General features: G+C 37.1%; 1 protein-coding gene across 1 annotated transcript; it reads left to right on the top strand.

Annotated features, from left to right (window-relative positions):
- Window positions 1–168: 168 nt before the first annotated feature.
- On the top strand, window positions 169–19,505 carry LOC125843775 (PH, RCC1 and FYVE domains-containing protein 1). The gene is made up of 9 exons (XM_049522973.1): window positions 169–823; window positions 1,927–2,013; window positions 3,593–3,682; window positions 4,503–4,583; window positions 4,729–4,923; window positions 5,065–7,197; window positions 12,050–12,196; window positions 17,970–18,355; window positions 19,149–19,505. Exons 1-9 carry the CDS (start codon window positions 752–754, stop codon window positions 19,279–19,281), a joined length of 3,324 nt encoding a protein of 1,107 aa, XP_049378930.1. The 5' UTR covers window positions 169–751; the 3' UTR covers window positions 19,282–19,505.
- The last annotated feature ends 71 nt before the right edge of the window (window positions 19,506–19,576 follow it).

The following is a 19,576-nucleotide window of genomic DNA, read 5'->3' as shown; positions in this document are numbered from 1 at the left end:
AACTGTAAATTGAAAAATTAAATGGGTAATTAATGAGAAATGGATGAAAGTCCAACAAGTCAAATCTGTTTATTTTATTTTTTAAATGAATTTTTTTTTCCAACCCAAAACAAAAAAAGGGAAAAAAGTTAAAAAATATTAATTTTTAGTTCTCAATAGTCCACCTTAGTTCTGTTCTCTCTCCTTTCATCTGTTGCACTTTTGTGTGTGTTGCTTCTGCACAATTTTTGGAGAAAAATTCAGATCAAACATTAGATTCTACAGCTTCACTTTTTCACCTGATCTCTTCCAATTGCCATTTTTCTCTCTCAATTTTACAAACCAGAAGCTGAAAAGCCTCCAAAATCATTGAAATCAGTCAAAGTTGGGGTTTTTTTAACTGAAAACTTTCATTTTCAGTCGTTTTCAAAGTTTCAGCTATCTGGGGGTGTTTTTTTTTCTTTCTATTTTTTTGAAGACCCAGTTCAGTTCTTGATTATTCACTTCACACCCAAAAAGGGTTTCAACATTTTTTGAGCAAGTTGCAAAATTAAGAGCAACTGGTGCAAGTTGTGGGGGCTATCAAGAATTGATTTTTCAGTTCTTTCTTGGGACATTTTGGTGAATTTTTTATGAATAATTTGTGTTGAGGTGATTGGAATTGAATTTTTTTTTGTAGATGAATGAATGGGAGGGGTTGGAGTTGAGAATGGCGTTTTCCAGTATTGGGGTTTAGTGATTCTAGGGCTTGTTTGGAAGAACTGGTTTTTTCATGTCAATTGCTGATAGAATGAATTCAGATGCTAATCGTGCTGGTGGACAAGTGGAAAGGGATATCGAGCAGGTAAATTGATGCATTTTTAACCATTACTTAGTAGATTGATGTTTGTTGAGCATTATTGTTTTTTGTTTCGGTTATCGGTACTAGTGTTTTGTTGCTACTGAAAAGCTGAGACCAACCAGTTTGGGATAGAAGGGTAGTTGATTCGATTGTGATTTGTTTACTATAGATTCAGATTGAGGAGTAGTTGATTGAATTGTATTTCATTATTGATCAGCTGGTCCCAGCAGGTTTTGGATTGAGGAGTAGTTGATTCAATTGAATTTAGTTATTGATAAGTTGGCTCCAACTAATTTGGAGAGGAAGTGCAGTTGATTGATTTGTATTTCGTTATTGATAAGCTGACACTAATTAGTTTGGGATTGAAGGGTAGTTAGATGGTATTTCGGTGTTGATTAGCTCTGGAAACTTGGAGAATGTCCTATATATATGACTACTTTTTGGTTTTGTTTTTTAGTGTTAGAAGTAGCTTTTTGCATTCCGTGGTGAGAATTCGTTATCAGTTTCCTCTTTATGGGGTGTAAAGCAGATAACTGATAAAGAAAGCCTGTTTAACTGAGACAAAAAATCTGTAATGCTCATTTGATACCTAGAATAGGAACGACAATTAAAGTAATAATACTCAGATAGCATGAGTGATAAACGAAAGCTTGTTTAATTGCGACAATAATTCTGTAATGTTCATTTGATACATGGAATAGCAATGGCAATTAAGGTAAAAATACTAGGATAGCATTTTTGACAAACAGTACGAGTCATAAGGTTGCTAGGAATGTTGTTTTTCTTTTAAATAAAAAAATTGCTAGGAATGTTAATTTTTCAAAAAAAATTTTGCTAGGGATGTTGTTTTTTCAAAAAAATTAAATTTCTAGGAATGTTGTTTCTGCTATTGATGTGCCAAGTAATTTAAAGGATTGATGTTGGATAGCAAGAGCAATCAAGTCGAATTAAGTATTTTCAGTCTAAGTTGCATGGACTATTCACTTTCGGTGCTTGTTCCATTGTGTATTAGTGTTGCTTGTTCCATGTTTATTTATTAGGTTTGAAATTTCTGGACTTCTGTAGTTTTATTTCAGCTTGTAATTACTTCTTATGATTTACATCAGGCCATAACTGCTCTAAAGAAGGGCGCATACTTGCTCAAGTATGGAAGAAGGGGGAAACCAAAATTTTGTCCCTTTCGGTTGTCAAATGTAAGTATCAGTTCATCTTTCTTTAGCCTATGTGATGTACTTTGTAATTTTGTGTTCTTACCCCGATTTTTCTCTGTATCATCTATGCATATTCTTGTAAGATTTCTATATCATTTGTACTTATCGAAACAAAAAGGAAAAAAGATTTCTTTCATATTTATTGAGTTTATCATGAGGTTTAAGATACAATATACTTTTTCCCTTTTTTTCCAGTTGTGTAGTTTAATATCTATGCTGGTCTTTGCTTTTGTCAATTAGGCTGCAAAATCTGATGTTTGAGACTTTGAGTTTTTCTTGTAGTTGTTTAATTTCTCGTGTGAGTGGTAACTACTATGTTCTATAATTTTTAAGGCAAGAACAGAAACTTCTAGATTCTATCAAGCAGAAGCTAGTAGTCTATCAGGCATTGTGGGAGGTGTATTATATTTGCCTAATTGTTGGAGTTAAGGTGATTGGCGTGACCTTTTGTGAAATGCCCTAGTGGAGAATTGGTTTCAGGAGCTCATATCATGTCTGGTACTGCTTATTGTTTTTGGATCAGGGGCAAGAGAAGGGGTTTTAGTCTTGTGTAGAAGTATAAGCAGTAAGAGAGAGAAATTTAATTCCATACAATGGGTTAGCAGGCTATACATTTCTTGTTGTAATTTCCATCTACAATCTCCTTTTGATTTACAGCTGCTTTGAAGTTTGTGGAATCTTCAGCTTTATGTCTTACTGTACATAGGTCACCCAAAATGTGTGTTGCAGCCTATCTATTTGAGAAACCCTTTTAGGTTCTGTTCTGAGTTACCTAATAATCAGTTTACAAATGCTTACCATAATATACCTTCTCCTCTATTTAAAAGAATGCTTACCACATCAGTTCCTTTGCCTTTCTATTTGTTCAGAGTTGGTGTACTTTGTGTCTCTGTATGAGTTATTGTGTTTGATATTGGAGTATCATTTAAACAATAAAAATACTACATGACATAAGGAGAATACATTATCAAGCATGAAAAGTATGCATCAGGTAGTTCAGGCTCATTAATCTTTCTGCTAACATGAAAGCAATACGTGATTCATGATATCTGAATTGCCTTACACCCCCAAAAAGTAAAAATAGCATTGTGTCCCAGGCAGGAAAATATTTAAAGTTGAGTTACGAGCAAAATGCAGCAAAAGTTGGTAATCAGAATGTCTTCAAAGTCCTACCCTTATCATGTTATCCAACAACCTACACTTAGAAATCATTCATTTATGCTGAAATAAAATATCTAATTTTTTATAAACATATGCACCTAAAGTAGTTCTTTATTCAAGTATGCTGATTTTTTCACAACAGAAAGAGAATCGACCATTTTGAGAACTGTGGTTCTTACTGTTTAACCGCAGCGTGTAGTTCAACATCATCAAATGCATTTATTCTTTGTTTCCTTGTTGTCCCATAGTTTTGGTTTAGCACTTGATTCTGGCCATTTCTTTGTCTGTTATCTATCAGAAAAAAAGTTAGTGTGAAGTCTGGACTACTTTGTGTCCTTTGAAACGTAGCGCTAATTGAGAATCAATGCAGTCTAAAAGTCTATTCTGATTCTGGTTGCAGGATGAGTCTGCTTTAATATGGTTTTCAGGTAAAGAGGAGAAACACCTGAAGCTAAGTCATGTGTCAAGAATAATATCTGGGCAGCGCACTGTAAGTTCTCCCCATGGAGAAAAGCCTATTTCTGTCTTGCAACTTTTTTTTATTGGTATCTCCATCATTCGAATGAATCCATCTGCATAAATTTTTGTGTGGTATAGGTACAGAGGTGAGAGAATGTTTCAGCATTCCGATCTCACACTTGTCATAGAAAACAGATATGTAGTTCATTTCTCAGATGGTAGTGGCACCTTTTCTTGGGCCTTAATAGACTTCTATTTAGGCAAATAAACCTTAGGTTTTTCTGTTATCCCGGTGCAAGCATCCCTGTCTCTTTCCATTAGTGGTCCCAAAGAAAAGAGGTAGGAGTTACTGCTATCCTGGTTTAGGCTTGTACAGTGACATGCATAGCTTTAATAGAGAGGGTTGGGGAGCTCGACTAGAAGGGGAACTTGAGGTGATATCTGATAAAGTCACGGAGATACTGAGTATTGTTCGTGAATAGTTATGAACTTGCTTTGGTTTTGTGCTAGACACGCTACTCTCATCAATTTTTTTTATCTCTTCTATTCGATATGATAATATAATTTTTTTATAAACAATAAACTAGCGAGTAGATGAAAGATGAAGAAGTAGTAGATGGGTGGAGAATGAATAGGACCAAGGTCCAAACACTGCAAAAGGAAGGTTGTCCACACGCCTTAATTAGTTTGATTAATTGTTCTGTATGACTCTGTCAGTCTTTGTCTTTCTTGCCTTCTCCCCACACATATATACACACACACATCTTGCTATAACTGTCAAGCATAACAAGGCAAAAATCTTGTTAGTAGGTTTTCACAGATCTGAATAATTGCTGCTGTTCTATTTCCAGCCAATTTTTCAAAGGTACCCACGACCTGAGAAAGAGTATCAGTCATTTTCACTTATATACAATGATAGATCGCTGGATTTGGTAAGAGTTTTATTATTAACAGCTGTGTCTTTCCTTAAAAGAATTAATTATTGTGATTTTTTGCTCTGTATTATTCCATTTTTGACAGAAATTGGTTCATGCACCAAACTCATCCCACCTTTTTCTTATCATTCTCTATTCTTAGATATGTAAAGATAAAGATGAAGCGGAGGTTTGGTTTAGTGGTTTGAAGGCCTTAATATCTCGTGGGCACCAGAGAAAATGGAGAACAGAATCAAGGAGCGATGGAATTTCTTCCGGTGCTACTAGTCCTAGAACATATACACGAAGAAGCTCTCCTCTGCATTCTCCATTTAGTAGTGGTGACAGCTTGCAGAAGGTACTGTAGCATCCACATGTCTACTCATGCATATGCAGATTAAATATCTCCTTTAATTTATTCATGTTGATAGAGTAAAAGTATTTTGGTTCTATTTGTCTCTTTGGGATGTTGAATGATGAGATTGTATATGTCCTTCAGGATGGCGGTGATCAGCTTCGTCTTCATAGTCCATATGAAAGTCCTCCAAAAAATGGTCTAGATAAGGCATTTGCTGACGTAATTATGTATGCTGTACCTCCTAAGGGTTTTTTCCCTTCAGATTCTGCTAGTGCTTCTGTTCATTCCTTATCTTCTGGAGGTTCAGATAGCATGCATGGTCAGATGAAGGGAATAGGAATGGATAATTTTAGAGTAAGCCTTTCAAGTGCAGTTAGCTCATCAAGTCAAGGTTCTGGTCATGATGATGGTGATGCCTTGGGTGATGTTTTTATCTGGGGGGAAGGCACTGGGGATGGTGTCCTAGGTGGTGGACCTCATAGAGTTAGCAGTTCTTTTGGTGCCAAATTAGATTCTTTGTTTCCTAAAGCTTTAGAGTCTGCGGTGGTATTGGATGTTCAAAATATAGCTTGTGGTGGCCGACATGCAGCACTGGTGACAAAGCAGGGCGAGATTTTCTCCTGGGGTGAGGAATCGGGAGGTAGGCTTGGGCATGGTATTGATTCTGATGTTCTGCATCCAAAGCTTATAGATTCACTCAGCCATTCAAACATTGAGCTTGTTGCATGTGGTGAAAATCATACTTGTGCTGTAACACTCTCTGGAGACTTGTACACATGGGGTGATGGTGATTTTGGTCTTCTTGGGCATGGAAATGAAGTTAGTCATTGGGTTCCCAAAAGAGTAAATGGACCCTTAGAGGGCATACATGTTTCATATATCTCGTGTGGGCCCTGGCATACTGCTGTGGTGACCTCTGCTGGTCAATTATTTACTTTTGGCGATGGTACTTTTGGTGTTCTTGGACATGGAGACAGAAAAAGTGTCTCTAAACCTAGGGAAGTGGAGTCTTTAAAGGGGCTTCGAACTGTACGAGCAGCTTGTGGGGTTTGGCATACTGCAGCGGTCGTCGAAGTCATGGTGGGAAGCTCAAGTTCAAGTAATTGTTCATCAGGAAAACTTTTTACTTGGGGAGATGGTGATAAAGGTAGACTAGGGCATGGTGACAAGGAGTCGAAACTTGTACCTACCTGTGTTGCAGCTCTTGTCGAACCAAACTTTTGCCAGGTTACTTGTGGACACAGCTTGACAGTTGCATTGACGACTTCTGGTCATGTGTATACAATGGGAAGTCCTGTGTATGGCCAATTAGGTCATCACCAAGCTGATGGGAAGTTACCCCGTCGTGTTGAAGGCAAGCTGGCAAAGAGTTTTGTGGAGGAGATCGCTTGTGGAGCATATCATGTTGCTGTCTTGACTTCCCGAACTGAAGTTTACACATGGGGAAAGGGGGCAAATGGAAGATTGGGTCATGGTGATACTGATGACAGAAACTCTCCCACTTTAGTGGAAGCTTTAAAAGACAAGCAAGTCAAAAGTATTGCTTGTGGCACTAATTTTACTGCTGCTATTTGCCTTCACAAATGGGTATCTGGGGTCGATCAATCCATGTGTTCTGGCTGTCGTCTTCCTTTTAACTTTAAAAGAAAACGCCACAATTGTTATAACTGTGGGCTTGTCTTTTGTCATTCATGTAGCAGCAGAAAATCACTGAGGGCATCAATGGCTCCTAATCCCAATAAACCCTATCGTGTCTGTGACAACTGCTTCAGTAAATTGAAAAAAGCTATGGAAACCGATGCTTCTTCTCAGTCTTCTATGAGTCGACGAGGAAGCATGAATCAGTCACTAGCTGATATAACAGACAAGGATACTAAGTTGGATACAAGGTCTCGACCTCAACTTGCTAGATTTTCTACAATGGAATCCTTCAAACAAGTTGAAACCCGTTCTTCCAAACAGAAGAAAAAACTTGAATTCAACAGCAGTCGTGTGTCACCTATTCCAAATGGTACCTCTCAGTGGGGAGCTCTCAACATTTCCAAGTCTTTTAACCCTGTATTTGGCTCGTCCAAGAAATTCTTTTCAGCTTCAGTTCCTGGATCAAGAATTGTTTCTCGAGCAACATCACCAATATCTAGACGGGCCAGTCCACCTCGTTCTACTACACCAACTCCAACATTGGGTGGACTTACATCTCCAAAGATTGTTTTGGACGATGCTAAAAGGACAAATGATGGCCTTAGCCAAGAGGTTATCAAATTAAGAGCACAGGTATGTCATTTGTCTAAGGAACAGTTCTCTACTTCTGATGCATTTTCCTCTCTTTGCTTCAACATCATATCCTTTTTGCTGATGTGAATTAAAAAACATAGATTTGAGTTTCTCTATGAATCTAAGTGTTTTTGGACATTCTCTGTAATGTAGAGTGTCAAACATTGGACTTGGGGGTAAAAAATCCTCTAAAATTTCTAGGGAACACCATATTCATGGAGTCAGAGTTCACTGGGGCTTGAGAAAACTTGTTAAATAGTGTTTTGGTACTTGTGGTCAAGGGTGAATGGTTATGCATAATCTTTTCTAATAATGGTGAAAAACTTCATCCAAGTTCATAAGTATTACTTTGAATGGATAACATGTGATAGTATATGATTAAATGGAGAAAATCAAATAATTTATTGAGAGGTAAAATCAGTGAATTATCTATTTCTAATACTAAGTTTTAATAATTTTTTGAGCCTCCAGGTCACTGCTATCTTCTGTTAGGTACTATCTTGTGGAATGATATGCTTGTTGCTGCTTTGTACTGTTCAATGAATCTGACATGCTAAAATCCTAACCTAAAGGACAATCAACTGATCAAAATTGTAATCCGCCAAGAGATCAAAAGAAAGTTTTGCTTGCAAGAGTGCATGACTGGAAGTTGGATCCGTTTACTCCTATAATGACTCTGCTAGTCTACTTCATTGTAGATTGTGGAGGATTGACTTTTAGAAGTTTTACACCTGCATAGAAGTAGTATCTACCTTTGGACCTGAAACTTAATTTACTGTCAAAGCTTGTCTTCTCTGTAACAACATTGAGCTAAGATTATCCATAGGCATCTGGCATCCTATCATTTTCCAAAAATGTCTATGAGGGCATATCATTTACAACGTCAAAGATATGCATTTTGATCTTACTAGTCTTTATTTACGTGCATTGCATGTTTATCCCATAGTACAAATTATTATAAAGACCTAGAAAAACAAGGAACTGTATATTTTTGTCTCGACCCAAAGTACCCCCCCTAGGTGTGATATGGCGAATAGAACCTCGAGAGGCCCTAGACTAGCCACTTGACATAAGCATGACGTAATAGAAATACAATAAGAGAGAATAGACAATAAAAGTCTCATATCGTATAAGGAATTTGAACATAAGTGCGAAATCTAAACTGTGTTTGACATAGCCTTTCTAAACACCATAAGAGTGGTTGGGGCGTAACCCATACATCACGTACAAGTCTGAAACGAAAAGACAATAAAAGAAATAAAGCATCGATGGTCTTGTCCTTGAAGCATGAGGACTCACCAATCCAATGTACTAGCAAAGCAATATAACCACGAGTGGGAGAAGTGTCGGACCCTATATTATAAGACAATATAGGCACAAATATGCATTAGTACGGTGAATGTACAAAGTATGGGGAAATGCATAAAAACGTAAAGCATGATAGCGTGATGAACTTAAACATGATATGCAAGATCAAGTAAAACGTGATAAAAGCCTTTATAAAGTAATCATAAATCATACACAAGGTCAATGCATGCTTAAAACCATTTAAGAAACTTTCATAAAACCTTTGATAGAAGCATAGTTCATATGTGGGATATTTACCGTTAAACCGACAATAGGATCATGTGAGCTATAACATGAAATCCGGCAATGACCCTCATACCAAAAAGGGGAATCTACTTGCCAAGGTAGAACCTTGTCACATTCATTCTTTGCTAAAGTGGATCCACTAGCTTAGGTCATTTAAGACAATCCAACGGGGGCACGTAGTTAAGGGACAAGGAGATTGCTTCTAGAGAACCGCCATCTACTAAAGGGAGAGCCTCCATCTCAAAGTCCTCTTGGTGCTAAGCAAATTCCAATGGAAAAGACATAATCATAATCATATCAAAATACATGGAAAGGCACAATTAAGACTACCAATCCAATCATAAGTTCATGTTAGAGTAGCTCCCTTCAATTATGATTTCATAAAACTTTCATAGTAGACACTTACCTTTCTAAGCATCTAAATCATGATTTCATTCTATTGTGAGAAAACCTTTCACAAATCATTGACACTTTACCTTAAAAGCATCCTTTAATCATAAATCATTCTTTTCATAAACATGCATAGATTCATAAATCATAATTAATAGTACCTAAGCATAATTCATATTCATAAAATAGGCATAAGCATGAGTTCAAAGGAAATCAATTGAAAACCTTGTAATTGTATCAAATCATGATTAATAAGATTGAATATCAACAATTGAATCATAATAAATAGAACCCATGGAGATTTGCATGAAACTCTAAGAGAATTGGGTGAATCAACTTAGGAGGTTGAGATTCTTTTGGGACCCAATAGAGGAAAGGAATCCATTGGTGAATTCCCACATACCTTGATAATCAAAGCCTTAAGAGTGCAATGAGGATGAGACCTTGATGCTTGAAACCCTAGCTCTTCACTTGAGCCTAAGAGATAATTTTGGAGAAGAAGACTTGAAAAAATTTAGGAGATTTTGAGTGAATGAGAGAAATTAGGCCAAGTCTTAAGGGTAAAAACAGTTATAGGGTAGTTATAGGGCCAAAATGACGTAGTTTAGGGGTTAATTAGATAAGAAAAGACCAAAACACACTTAATTAAAAACTTCCTAAAGACCCTATGACTTCGACCTACGGTCTGTAGAAGTCTGGTCAGTTGTAGAATCATTTACTGGGACTCAAAATTTCTGATCAATTCCACGAGACCTTCCTACAGCCCGTCCAACATTCCACGGCTCGTAGAATCCAAGTTCAAGTCCAGAATTTCACCAAGTCTAGATCACTTCTACGGACCCCACCTATGACCCATAGACCACATTACGACTCGTCAAATCCTTTCATAGACCTAAGGTCTCAAATCAATTCTCTGAATCACCCTACAGGCACTTCCTACATCCCGTAAACTGCCCTACGATCTGTCTTGTTCTTTCGTAGGTCAATTTACTAGGACTTGACATTTTTCCAAATCTCAAACCAAGACCTACGACTTCCTTCCTACGACTTCTTTCCTATGGCCCGAAGACTGCCTTACGATCCGTCCTATTCTTTCATAGGTCAATTTACTGGGACTTGACATTTTTTGAAATCTCAAACCAAGACCTACGACTTCCTTCCTACGGCCCGTAGGACTTTATACGGTCCGTAGGTCGGACTCATAGATCACTGCATCAATGCCAAAATGAAACTTTTTCCCTTTCAAATTCAACTTTCAATTTCCGAGATGTGAACTTGAGAAATTAGAAAATAAAAACTTGAAAAGTTTGAAATAAATTTACAGCCTTTATTATGTCACCATACAAGGAAACAGTAAAGTTTTTATATATTAAAATGTTATTTACATTCATTTTCTTGTTTTTTTATTTTTTAAATTTGTTGAAGGATTTGTGTACCAATTGAAGTTTAGGTTTGCTTTAGAAGGAAATTACTTGCGTTAATTTTAATTTAAAATTTTACCTTACTTTTAGGTTAATTCAATTCAAGTTTCTTTATTTCACTTTATTTAATTATTTATTTTACTTTCTCGAAGAAAGAATGAAAATAAGATCTCCAAGGAGAGCAAATGTTGGGTCTCTGGGTCAACATCATGTAACCACAAAACTAATTTCAATTTTTATTTGGATGAAAGAACGAGAAAAGGAACTCCAGGAAAGAGAAAAACTAGGGTCTCTAGGCCAACACCATGTAACAATTGAATTAATTTGGCACTCGAACTAAACTAGACCTTGGAAAACTTGAGCTAAGCATGCTTACAAAAAAAAAACATGTTAAGCATGATGAAAGGGTTGTGATGTCTAAATAATGAATTTGTCATTAGAACTAAATCCGACCTTCAAAAAAATCATGCTTAGGATGATAATGGGCTCATGATGTCTAAGAATGAAGTTTTTGTTTTACTTATTAGAAAAGTCAAATAATGAACCTAAGGAAATAATGAAGTTTCTATAAATGAATTCTATGAGCAAGTTCATCCAATATGGAATGCACTTACAAAGGGTAAAAGAGTCTCAATATTTTGTGTAGAGCTTCATTTTTTACAATAGTACTAGTCATAGCATACGCACCTTGCTCGTGTCCCTCATATTAATCTTATGTGGTATCAGAGTCAGGCTCATTCCAATCAATGATTATCCATGTTGGACCTATGCACCAGATGACCAATTTTGGGCGTGAGGCGGGGTGTTAAGTCCCACATCGGCGGGATGAGGAAAAGTTGAACTCCTTATACGGAGATGTGCTAGCTTTTGGGGTTGAGTTAGACCAAGTTCCATTTCTTTACCAATATAATTTTATCCAAAGTGTAATTATTTTTAAAAGGTTAATTAATCGCTTTTAATTTCTAAATACTTAAATTTTCTATATATTTCAAATAAGGAGGAAATTAATACATAAAATTTAGTTAAATTGTCATTTGCATTGTGTCATTCAATTGTGCTACTTATCCCCTCGATTGGATATGGTCATTGTAAGCTTGTCCATATTCAGCCTATTATCTTGCATTTTTACGACATTCATCCATGCATATATTGGGCTTTAAGCCTAAATTTTTACTCCTTCTTAATGCCTTGGTCTGTCAACCATCCTGTAAAATTTATTAGTATCTTTTTATGCATAGCATTTTAGTAATCACTTCCTGTTTCCGGCGCCTTTTTTAGTTCTGTGCTACATCTTTATCTATAACGCCATTCTCATGAAAGTCTGAATCTAGCATCTAAATTGTCTGTATTTATGCATCACGATTTTGTTGTAATTGAATCATGAGGCTCAAATGAATGTACTATTAATTTCATTGAAAAAGCATTGTGTTTAACGATCTTCATCATAGGTGGAAAATCTCACGCGCAAGGCTCAACTTCAGGAGATAGAACTGGAAAGAACTACTAAGCAGCTAAAGGAGGCAATAGCCATTGCTGGAGAAGAGACTGCCAAATGCAAAGCAGCGAAAGAAGTGATCAAGTCACTTACTTCTCAGGTATGCTGCTTCAAATCTTTGGTAGAGAAATTGCTCACATTTATAATGAAATACATGTCTATCTTCGAAATGAGTATCTCAGAGCAAATCGTTTCGGTTTTGACTTAGTGAAAAGCTCCTTATCAAAAAACTTAATGAGATGCTGCAACTATTATATTACAAATAAGGATGTATTCTACTTAAACTTTTAAAAAGTGAATTAAGAAATTAAAGCTTTCATTTACTCTAATAAATTCTAACTGCTTACTTGTTAAGTTATTCTTTCAAGTAGTACGGTCTAACATAGATACATGTATGCATCGGTCTATGATTTTTATACAGTCGTTTGATATATAAAAAATTAATTTCAGTCCAACTAAGAATGTGGTTGTCATGAGAGTTTGTTTTTTCTTTTCAATAGAGTCAGTTGATTTATAAACAAATTAATTTCTGTCCAACTAAGTCTGTGTTTCTCATTGTTCAAAATATTTTATTTTTTTTGGTAGATATGAGAGTTTGTGTTTTTCTTTTGCCATTGTGAATTCTCAGTTGTGCTAAAAAAAACTTAATAATGCAATTTTTTTTTGTCTTTGGGTTATTAGTTTTTGTTCATATAATTGTCGAACATCTGTTTTTTTCCTTACTGTTTCGGACAAGCAAATACTTTATTCTGACAATGTGTATAAGCTGGAATAATCCAAGATGAACAAACTTTTTTTTTCACTTTTTATTATTATCTCAAAACAAAGTTTTTGTTCATCTTGGAGCACTCCATGCAAGATGACAATTAATTGACTCTACTGCCCTTCACACAAAAAACACCTACTGCATATTGAAAGGCCACTCTCCTGGAGAATATTTTTAGTTTAGCAGGCATTTCTTGCAGTCACAAACCAAAACAAGCTACTTTTTTTTTGAAACTGGTAAATGTGTCCAAAACAAGCTACTTTTGTTGGTGCTTTTGTTTTCCATAGCATTTTCCATGGCAGTTCTCCTTCCAATTGCTCAACTCCAACCATAACATTTTATAACAGCTGCTTACAGTTAATATTCCTTTCATGCTGGCGAGCCATACTTGTTTATCTTTCTACCTAACACACAACTGTGTAGATTCTAACAGCTGTAATGATTGACTACAATAACATACCCGTGAAATCCCACAAGTTGGGTGTGGGAGGGTGGTGTGGACCAGCCTTACCACTACCTTGTGGAGGTAGAGAAGTTCTTTCCGATAGACCCTCAGCTCAAGTAATGCATATCCAAAATAGTAAGAAAAGGAAATACAGTAATGAAGAAACCATATAGAAAATAATGGAGAAAAGAACAGTAGCAACAACAAACAGTACGATGAACAAAGCGGAAGAAACAACAGATAAAAATATTAAAAAATCAAAGAATAAGGTAGTAGGAGAGTGCTAATAATAATACTAATAAGGATCGACCCAACAACCTACTAGCCTTCCACCCTAATCCTTGACTTTCATATCCTCTTATCTAAGGTCATGTCCTCGGTAAGCTGCAAGTGTGTCATGTCTTGTATGAGCACCTCTCCCAAATGTTTTTTAAAAAAAAAATAGGTAACTTTGTGTTCACACAAAAGAACTCATCAAGAAACTGATGAGGAGGGATTTACAAACCCCCAGGGGGTGCCATGCCATCATACTCAAAATCCATAAACAAGCTTTCAAAAATTTACAATTGGCCTATAAACTCCACTAAACTATCTACTTCCCCCACTAAATCTTTCATACACCAAATATACAAAAGACTAAGACGTCTCATCTTTGATCTCATCTTCGTAACATCTCTCATTTCTTTCTTTCCATAGTAGTATCCACCAGATGCAAGCAGGGATATTTTTCCACCAATCTTCCTTTGATCCTCTCTTTCCAATTCCTTGCTAGTGTGTGAGGTCCTCAAAAGTGGTTTTAGGCGTTGGCCAATTTACCCCAAGTATCACCTCTTCCGAATGCTTCTTTGGCCTACCTCTATTTCTTCGAGACTCCCCATAGCCAACCTCTCATACTTTCTCACAGGGCATCTGTGGATCTCTTCTTCACGTGCCCGAACCGTCTCGATCTCACCTTTCTCGTTTTGTCCACCACGAAGGCCACTCCTATCTTGTCTCAGATGTTTTCGTTCCTAATTTTATCTCTCCTAGTATGCCCACACATCCATCGCAACATTCTCATTTGCGCTACTTTCATCTTCTAGATATGTGAATTCTTGATCGGCCAATACTAAGCCCCATACACCATAATTGATCTAATAACCGCTTTATAAAAGTTACCTTTTAAGTCTTAGCGGCACATACAACACAATTGATCTGACAACCGCTTTATAAAAGTTACCTTTTAAGTCTTAGCGGCACATTCTTATCACACAAGACACTGAAAGTAAGCATCCATTTCATCTGCGCTGCTCCAATACAATGTGTAACATCATTGTCAATTTCCCCATTACCTTGGATATTTGACCCCAACTACCTGGAACTATTTTTCTTGGAGATGACTTGTGTATCAATTTGCAGTTCCACATCTACCTCATGAGTTACGACATTGAATTGGCACTCTTAAGTACTCTATCTCAGTCCTCCTCAACTTGAATCCTTTAGACTCTAGGATTTGTCTCCAAACCTCCAGCCTACCATTAGCCTTCAGCTGTAATAATTAACTGTTTTTAAAAAAATTCCCAACAACATACCAGTGTGATCCCACAAGTGGGGTCTGGGGAGGGTAGAATGTAAACAAACTGTAGCCCTAACTTTGTGAGGTAGAGAGGTTGTTTCTGATTGATCCTCGGCTCAAAATAAAAGTACTTGATGCAGGATTATAATAACAATAAGACAATAAAATAGCAAGATACAAAACAAGTGCAACAACGGATAGTAATACGTATTGAAGAATAAGAAACTAGGCAATAACTAAATAATACTGCTAAAATGGAGAAGAGGAGAGGAGACTACACATCACTTAGCGACCTTCTACCTTAATCCTCAACTTCCACACCTTCCAATCTAAGGTCATGTCCTAAGTCAGCTTAAGTTTTGTCGTGTCCTGTCTAATCACCTTTCCAACTCTTTTTGCCTTACCTCTCCTAACTCCTACTACAATCAACCTCCCACACCTCCATCCTCCCACCTCATGTTCACATGTATGAACCATCTCAGATTCGTTTGAACCATCTCAACCTTGCCCCATACTTCATTCCTAATCATGTCTCTCTGAGTATGCCCACACATTACACATCTATCTGAGCATCCTCATCTCATCTACCTTGATCTTTTGAATGTGTGCGTTCTTTCCTGGCCAACACTCAACCCTATTCAACAATGTTGGACCATCCACCATTTTGTTAACGAACCATTAAGCCTTGGCGATGCATTTTTATCGTAGAGGCGAGCCTCCATTTCACCTACATTGGTCCAATACAATGTGTGACATCATCGTCATCTCTACTTATGCTTGGATAATTGACCCAAGATACTTGAAGCTTCTTGTCTTAGGTATGACTAGTGCCTTAATCTTCACTTCCACATCTACTCATACATTATGACACTAAACTTGCACTCCAAGTACATTGTTTTAGTCGTGCTTAACATGAAACTTTTAGACTCTAGGGCCTTTCTCTTACCTTCCAGTCTATCGTTAACTCCAACCCGCATCTCGTCAATTACTGTGTCATGTGCGAATAACATACACCATGATGCCTCCCGGTGAATATGCCATCTCAATTCGTCTGTCACTAAGGCATATAGAAATGGGCTCGTGACTGATCCCTGGTGCAACCCAATCACGATCAGAAAGTGTTCTAAGTCACCTCCCTTGTCCTAACTCGGGTCTTGGCTCTATCCTACATGTCCTTACTACCCTTAAAGTAAGCCACAGGTACACTTCTGGACACCATACATCTCCGAAGGATCTCCCTTGGGACTTTATCTTATGTCTTTTCTAGGTCAATGAACACCATGTGTAAGTCTCTTTTCTTGTCCTTATATTGCTCCAACAATCTCCTTACAAGATGAATGGCTTCTGTAGTCAATTGCTCCGGCATGAATCCGAATTTGTTCTCTGAGATATATACACCCTTCCTCATCCCCATCTCGACCATCCTCTCCCAGACTTTCATAGTGTGGCGTAGTAGCTTGATACCCGTATAGTGATTGCAATTCTGAATATCACCCTTGTTCTTGTATAATGGAACCATTGTAATCCACCTCCATTCCTCTGGCATTTTTGCTGTCCTAAATATGACATCAAACAACCTAGTCAGCCACTCCATACCTGCGTTCGTCCAAAAATCCAAGTATGGAGTGGCTGACTTGCTTGATGATGTCATATTTAGGGTGGCTAGAATGCCAAAGGAATGGAGGTGTTGTACAATGATTCCGTTGTACAAGAAGAAGGGTGATAATCAGAATTTTCCAATCATTGAAATTCCTCCTAAATTGAAGCTTCTGTCCTGGTTCAATTTGTAACAATCAGCCCCCTAACAGCTTGTCTGGTGTGATGCTATAAAGAACAGGGAATTTATCCTTGAGTTTTCCGGTTTCCTTCCAAATGTCCTTCCAGAATTTTATCTTGCTACCTTCTCCCACCTCCACTCTGATACTCCACCCCCAAAGCTTGCGAATGTTCTTCCAGATTGCACCCTGATTTGACTGAAGAACAGTTTTTGGTTTCCAGAAATCGTCTCTACCATGATTTATGGCAATGACATCTTTCCATACCTCTATTTTACGTTCATTAAACCTTCATAATCATTTATATAGTGAACTCTTATTATGTTGTCTGGGTATTTTGAGTCCCATTCTACCTCCCTTTTTGGCCAAAGTCCAAACATTACATCATTCCATTTTACCAAATGCGTTCTTCTCTTTTCAGAATTTCCTTACCATGGAGAGCTATTTCTCACCCTGTTGATCCGCCTTTCAAAACTAGCTGGGATAGGCAATAAGGACATTAAGTATGTTGGAATCCCATTAAGAACACTATTGACCAACCTTCCATCAACAGACAGGTGTTTATTTCTTCCGATGTGTGTGGTAGGAAACCTTACAACTATGCATCCCAATATCTCTGCCATCTTCTGAGTTCACAGCAAATGGCTGCTCTTCTACATCTTAAATGACTACTTTAATCTTACGGCATTTCTCAAAATTTGCTTCTTCGGATAGTCTTTTTGTTATAACAAAGTAACTGCATGTGTTTTTGGTTCAATAACCATATTTGAGAACAATCTACTTCATCTGTTTCAAATAGAATGTAATTTGTTTCCCTCCCGAAATAAATTGACATTTGTATCATACCAATGTCTAGCTTCATGAAATCCGAGTTCCAAAATGTTTTGTATACCTGCAAAAGTTAAGTGGACCAAAATTTTATGATGACAAATTTTACTTTTACTGTTAGCAGTTAACCTTTTAAGTTCACCTAGAATGTAGCTTGAGTTTAAAGTATGAAGGTACTCGGTCAGGAAAACAATAGTGGGAAAAAGAGAGTTTCTCTATGATTTGCTTGTTAATTTTTTGGATTCGAGAGCAATCTTACCGGTTCCAAAAAAAATAAAATTGGATTTGTGAGCTTTTCATTTTTAAGCTTGTTTTCCATAGTGTTCAGGTTATGTGCCATTGTTCGTCACTTGTCAGTATCCTTTTAGTGTAGTATTTTTGCTGCCCCTTTTTTGATGAATATAGAGATGCTTTGTAAAGTATTGAACACACAATTTTCTGTTGACCTGCCTTTCATTAGCTTCTCTTGCTGATAGTCTATTTTGTTGTCTTTATCTTTCATAGCTGAAGGAAATGGCTGAGAGGTTGCCGGTAGGTGCTTCCCGGAACATCAAATCTCCTACATCTTTTTCCTCGGGTTCCAATCTCACTGCCAGTGACATACCAAATGGATGTATTGACCGAGTCCATAGTCAACTAACTTTCCAAGATGTGGAGCCAAATGTATCTAACAGTCAACTACTTTCCAATGGATCAAGCAATGTCAGTAATCGCAATGCTGTTCAAAACAGACAAGGGTTTCCAGAACCAACGACAAGAAACGGAGGTAGAACAAAAGAAGGTGATTCTCGTAATGAGAATGAATGGGTTGAACAAGATGAACCAGGTGTATACATTACACTTACCTCCTTACCTGCAGGTGTCAAAGATCTCAAACGTGTTCGCTTCAGGTGCGTTAACTGTGACTTTAGGTCATAACTTTGATGGAATTTTATCCTCTCTGCATTATTCTTGTTGAAGTATATGTTCTCCTCGTAAATATTATTTCTGCTGTCAATTTGTGTTGAGCACATTTTAAGGATTGTGGTTAGGCTATGGCTCTGTTAAAGTGATCCATCTCTCTTTAAGAATATTCTGGCTAGGAATGGCTCCTATCCTTGGACTGGTTCCTTTGACACAGAGATCTTATTTTAGTTTGTTTACAAGATCCTTCATGTATTCAGTTCTTTTGCATTAGGCTGTTAACTATATGCTTCTATGTTGGTTGTCTGTGGATCTCCCATTTCTGCTACTTGACATTATCAAAACTTCGTTGTGATATTTAGATATTATAAATGCAGCTGCATGGTCAATGAGGATTCTTATAGCCAATCCCAACTTGCTTGAGGACTGACGTGGTTGTTGTTGTACAATGGATTCATCTCTGGTAGAGATTTTTATGTGCCCATGTGGCATGTAGGAATAAGCCTAAGATGTTAGAGACATTGTAGTTCTAAATGATCACTAATTTTCCTTAAAAGACGAACCATTTAGCATTGGAGCAATATTAGTTAAGTAGAATGCATACAGATTCATATAGCCAACCCACATAGTTTAGGATTGAGAATTCATTTCTACAATTCTGCAAAAAAAAAAAGTTATGTTTGTGTGCTTTGAAACAATCGGTGGGTGATTGCAGTAAAGATTGTGTGTTTGAATGCTTTTCCCTTGGAAATCAAAAGACTGATGTGTTTTAAAATGCAGTCGAAAACGATTCAGCGAGAAACAAGCTGAACAATGGTGGGCAGAGAACCGCGCAAGAGTTTATGAGCAGTATAACGTGCGGATGGGAGACAAGTCAAGTATTGGCACTGTAAGCGAAGACTTACCGCATTGAAACATGCTAATAAAGTTACGAGTGAAAAGTTTATTTTCTTTGACCTCTTCTTTTTCTTCTTCCCTGCCGGAAAATCTCTGCTTTAGGGGAAGAAGATCATAATTCTTCGCTTAGTTTGGCTTCTCAAATTTGTGAGGTGGTAGCAAGGGTTGCCATACAAAGATGTAGGAGTAGAGATTTGCTTTGCAAGTTTTCATTAGATTTTTCTTTTTCTTCTAATGGCTTGACCTGTTCTTCTATAAATTTTCATTTCCCCCCTCCATAATGATGTTTGTGGGGAATTGAAAGTGAGAGA

The sequence above is a fragment of the Solanum stenotomum genome, chromosome 11, assembly GCF_019186545.1.
Source record: "Solanum stenotomum isolate F172 chromosome 11, ASM1918654v1, whole genome shotgun sequence".
Lineage (NCBI taxonomy): Eukaryota > Viridiplantae > Streptophyta > Magnoliopsida > Solanales > Solanaceae > Solanum > Solanum stenotomum.
The sequence above is the reverse complement of the archived record's forward strand: the minus strand, read 5'-3'. Positions and strand labels throughout refer to the sequence as shown.

Bases quoted from the DNA above. Each gene is read 5' to 3' on its own strand.
- LOC125843775 (XM_049522973.1), top strand. From the start codon at position 752: ATGTCAATTGCTGATAGAATGAATTCAGATGCTAATCGTGCTGGTGGA. The intron at 2,014-3,592 runs GTAAGTATCAGT...TTCTGGTTGCAG, and splicing joins GTCCCTTTCGGTTGTCAAAT to GATGAGTCTGCTTTAATATG. The intron at 7,198-12,049 runs GTATGTCATTTG...TCTTCATCATAG, and splicing joins TTATCAAATTAAGAGCACAG to GTGGAAAATCTCACGCGCAA.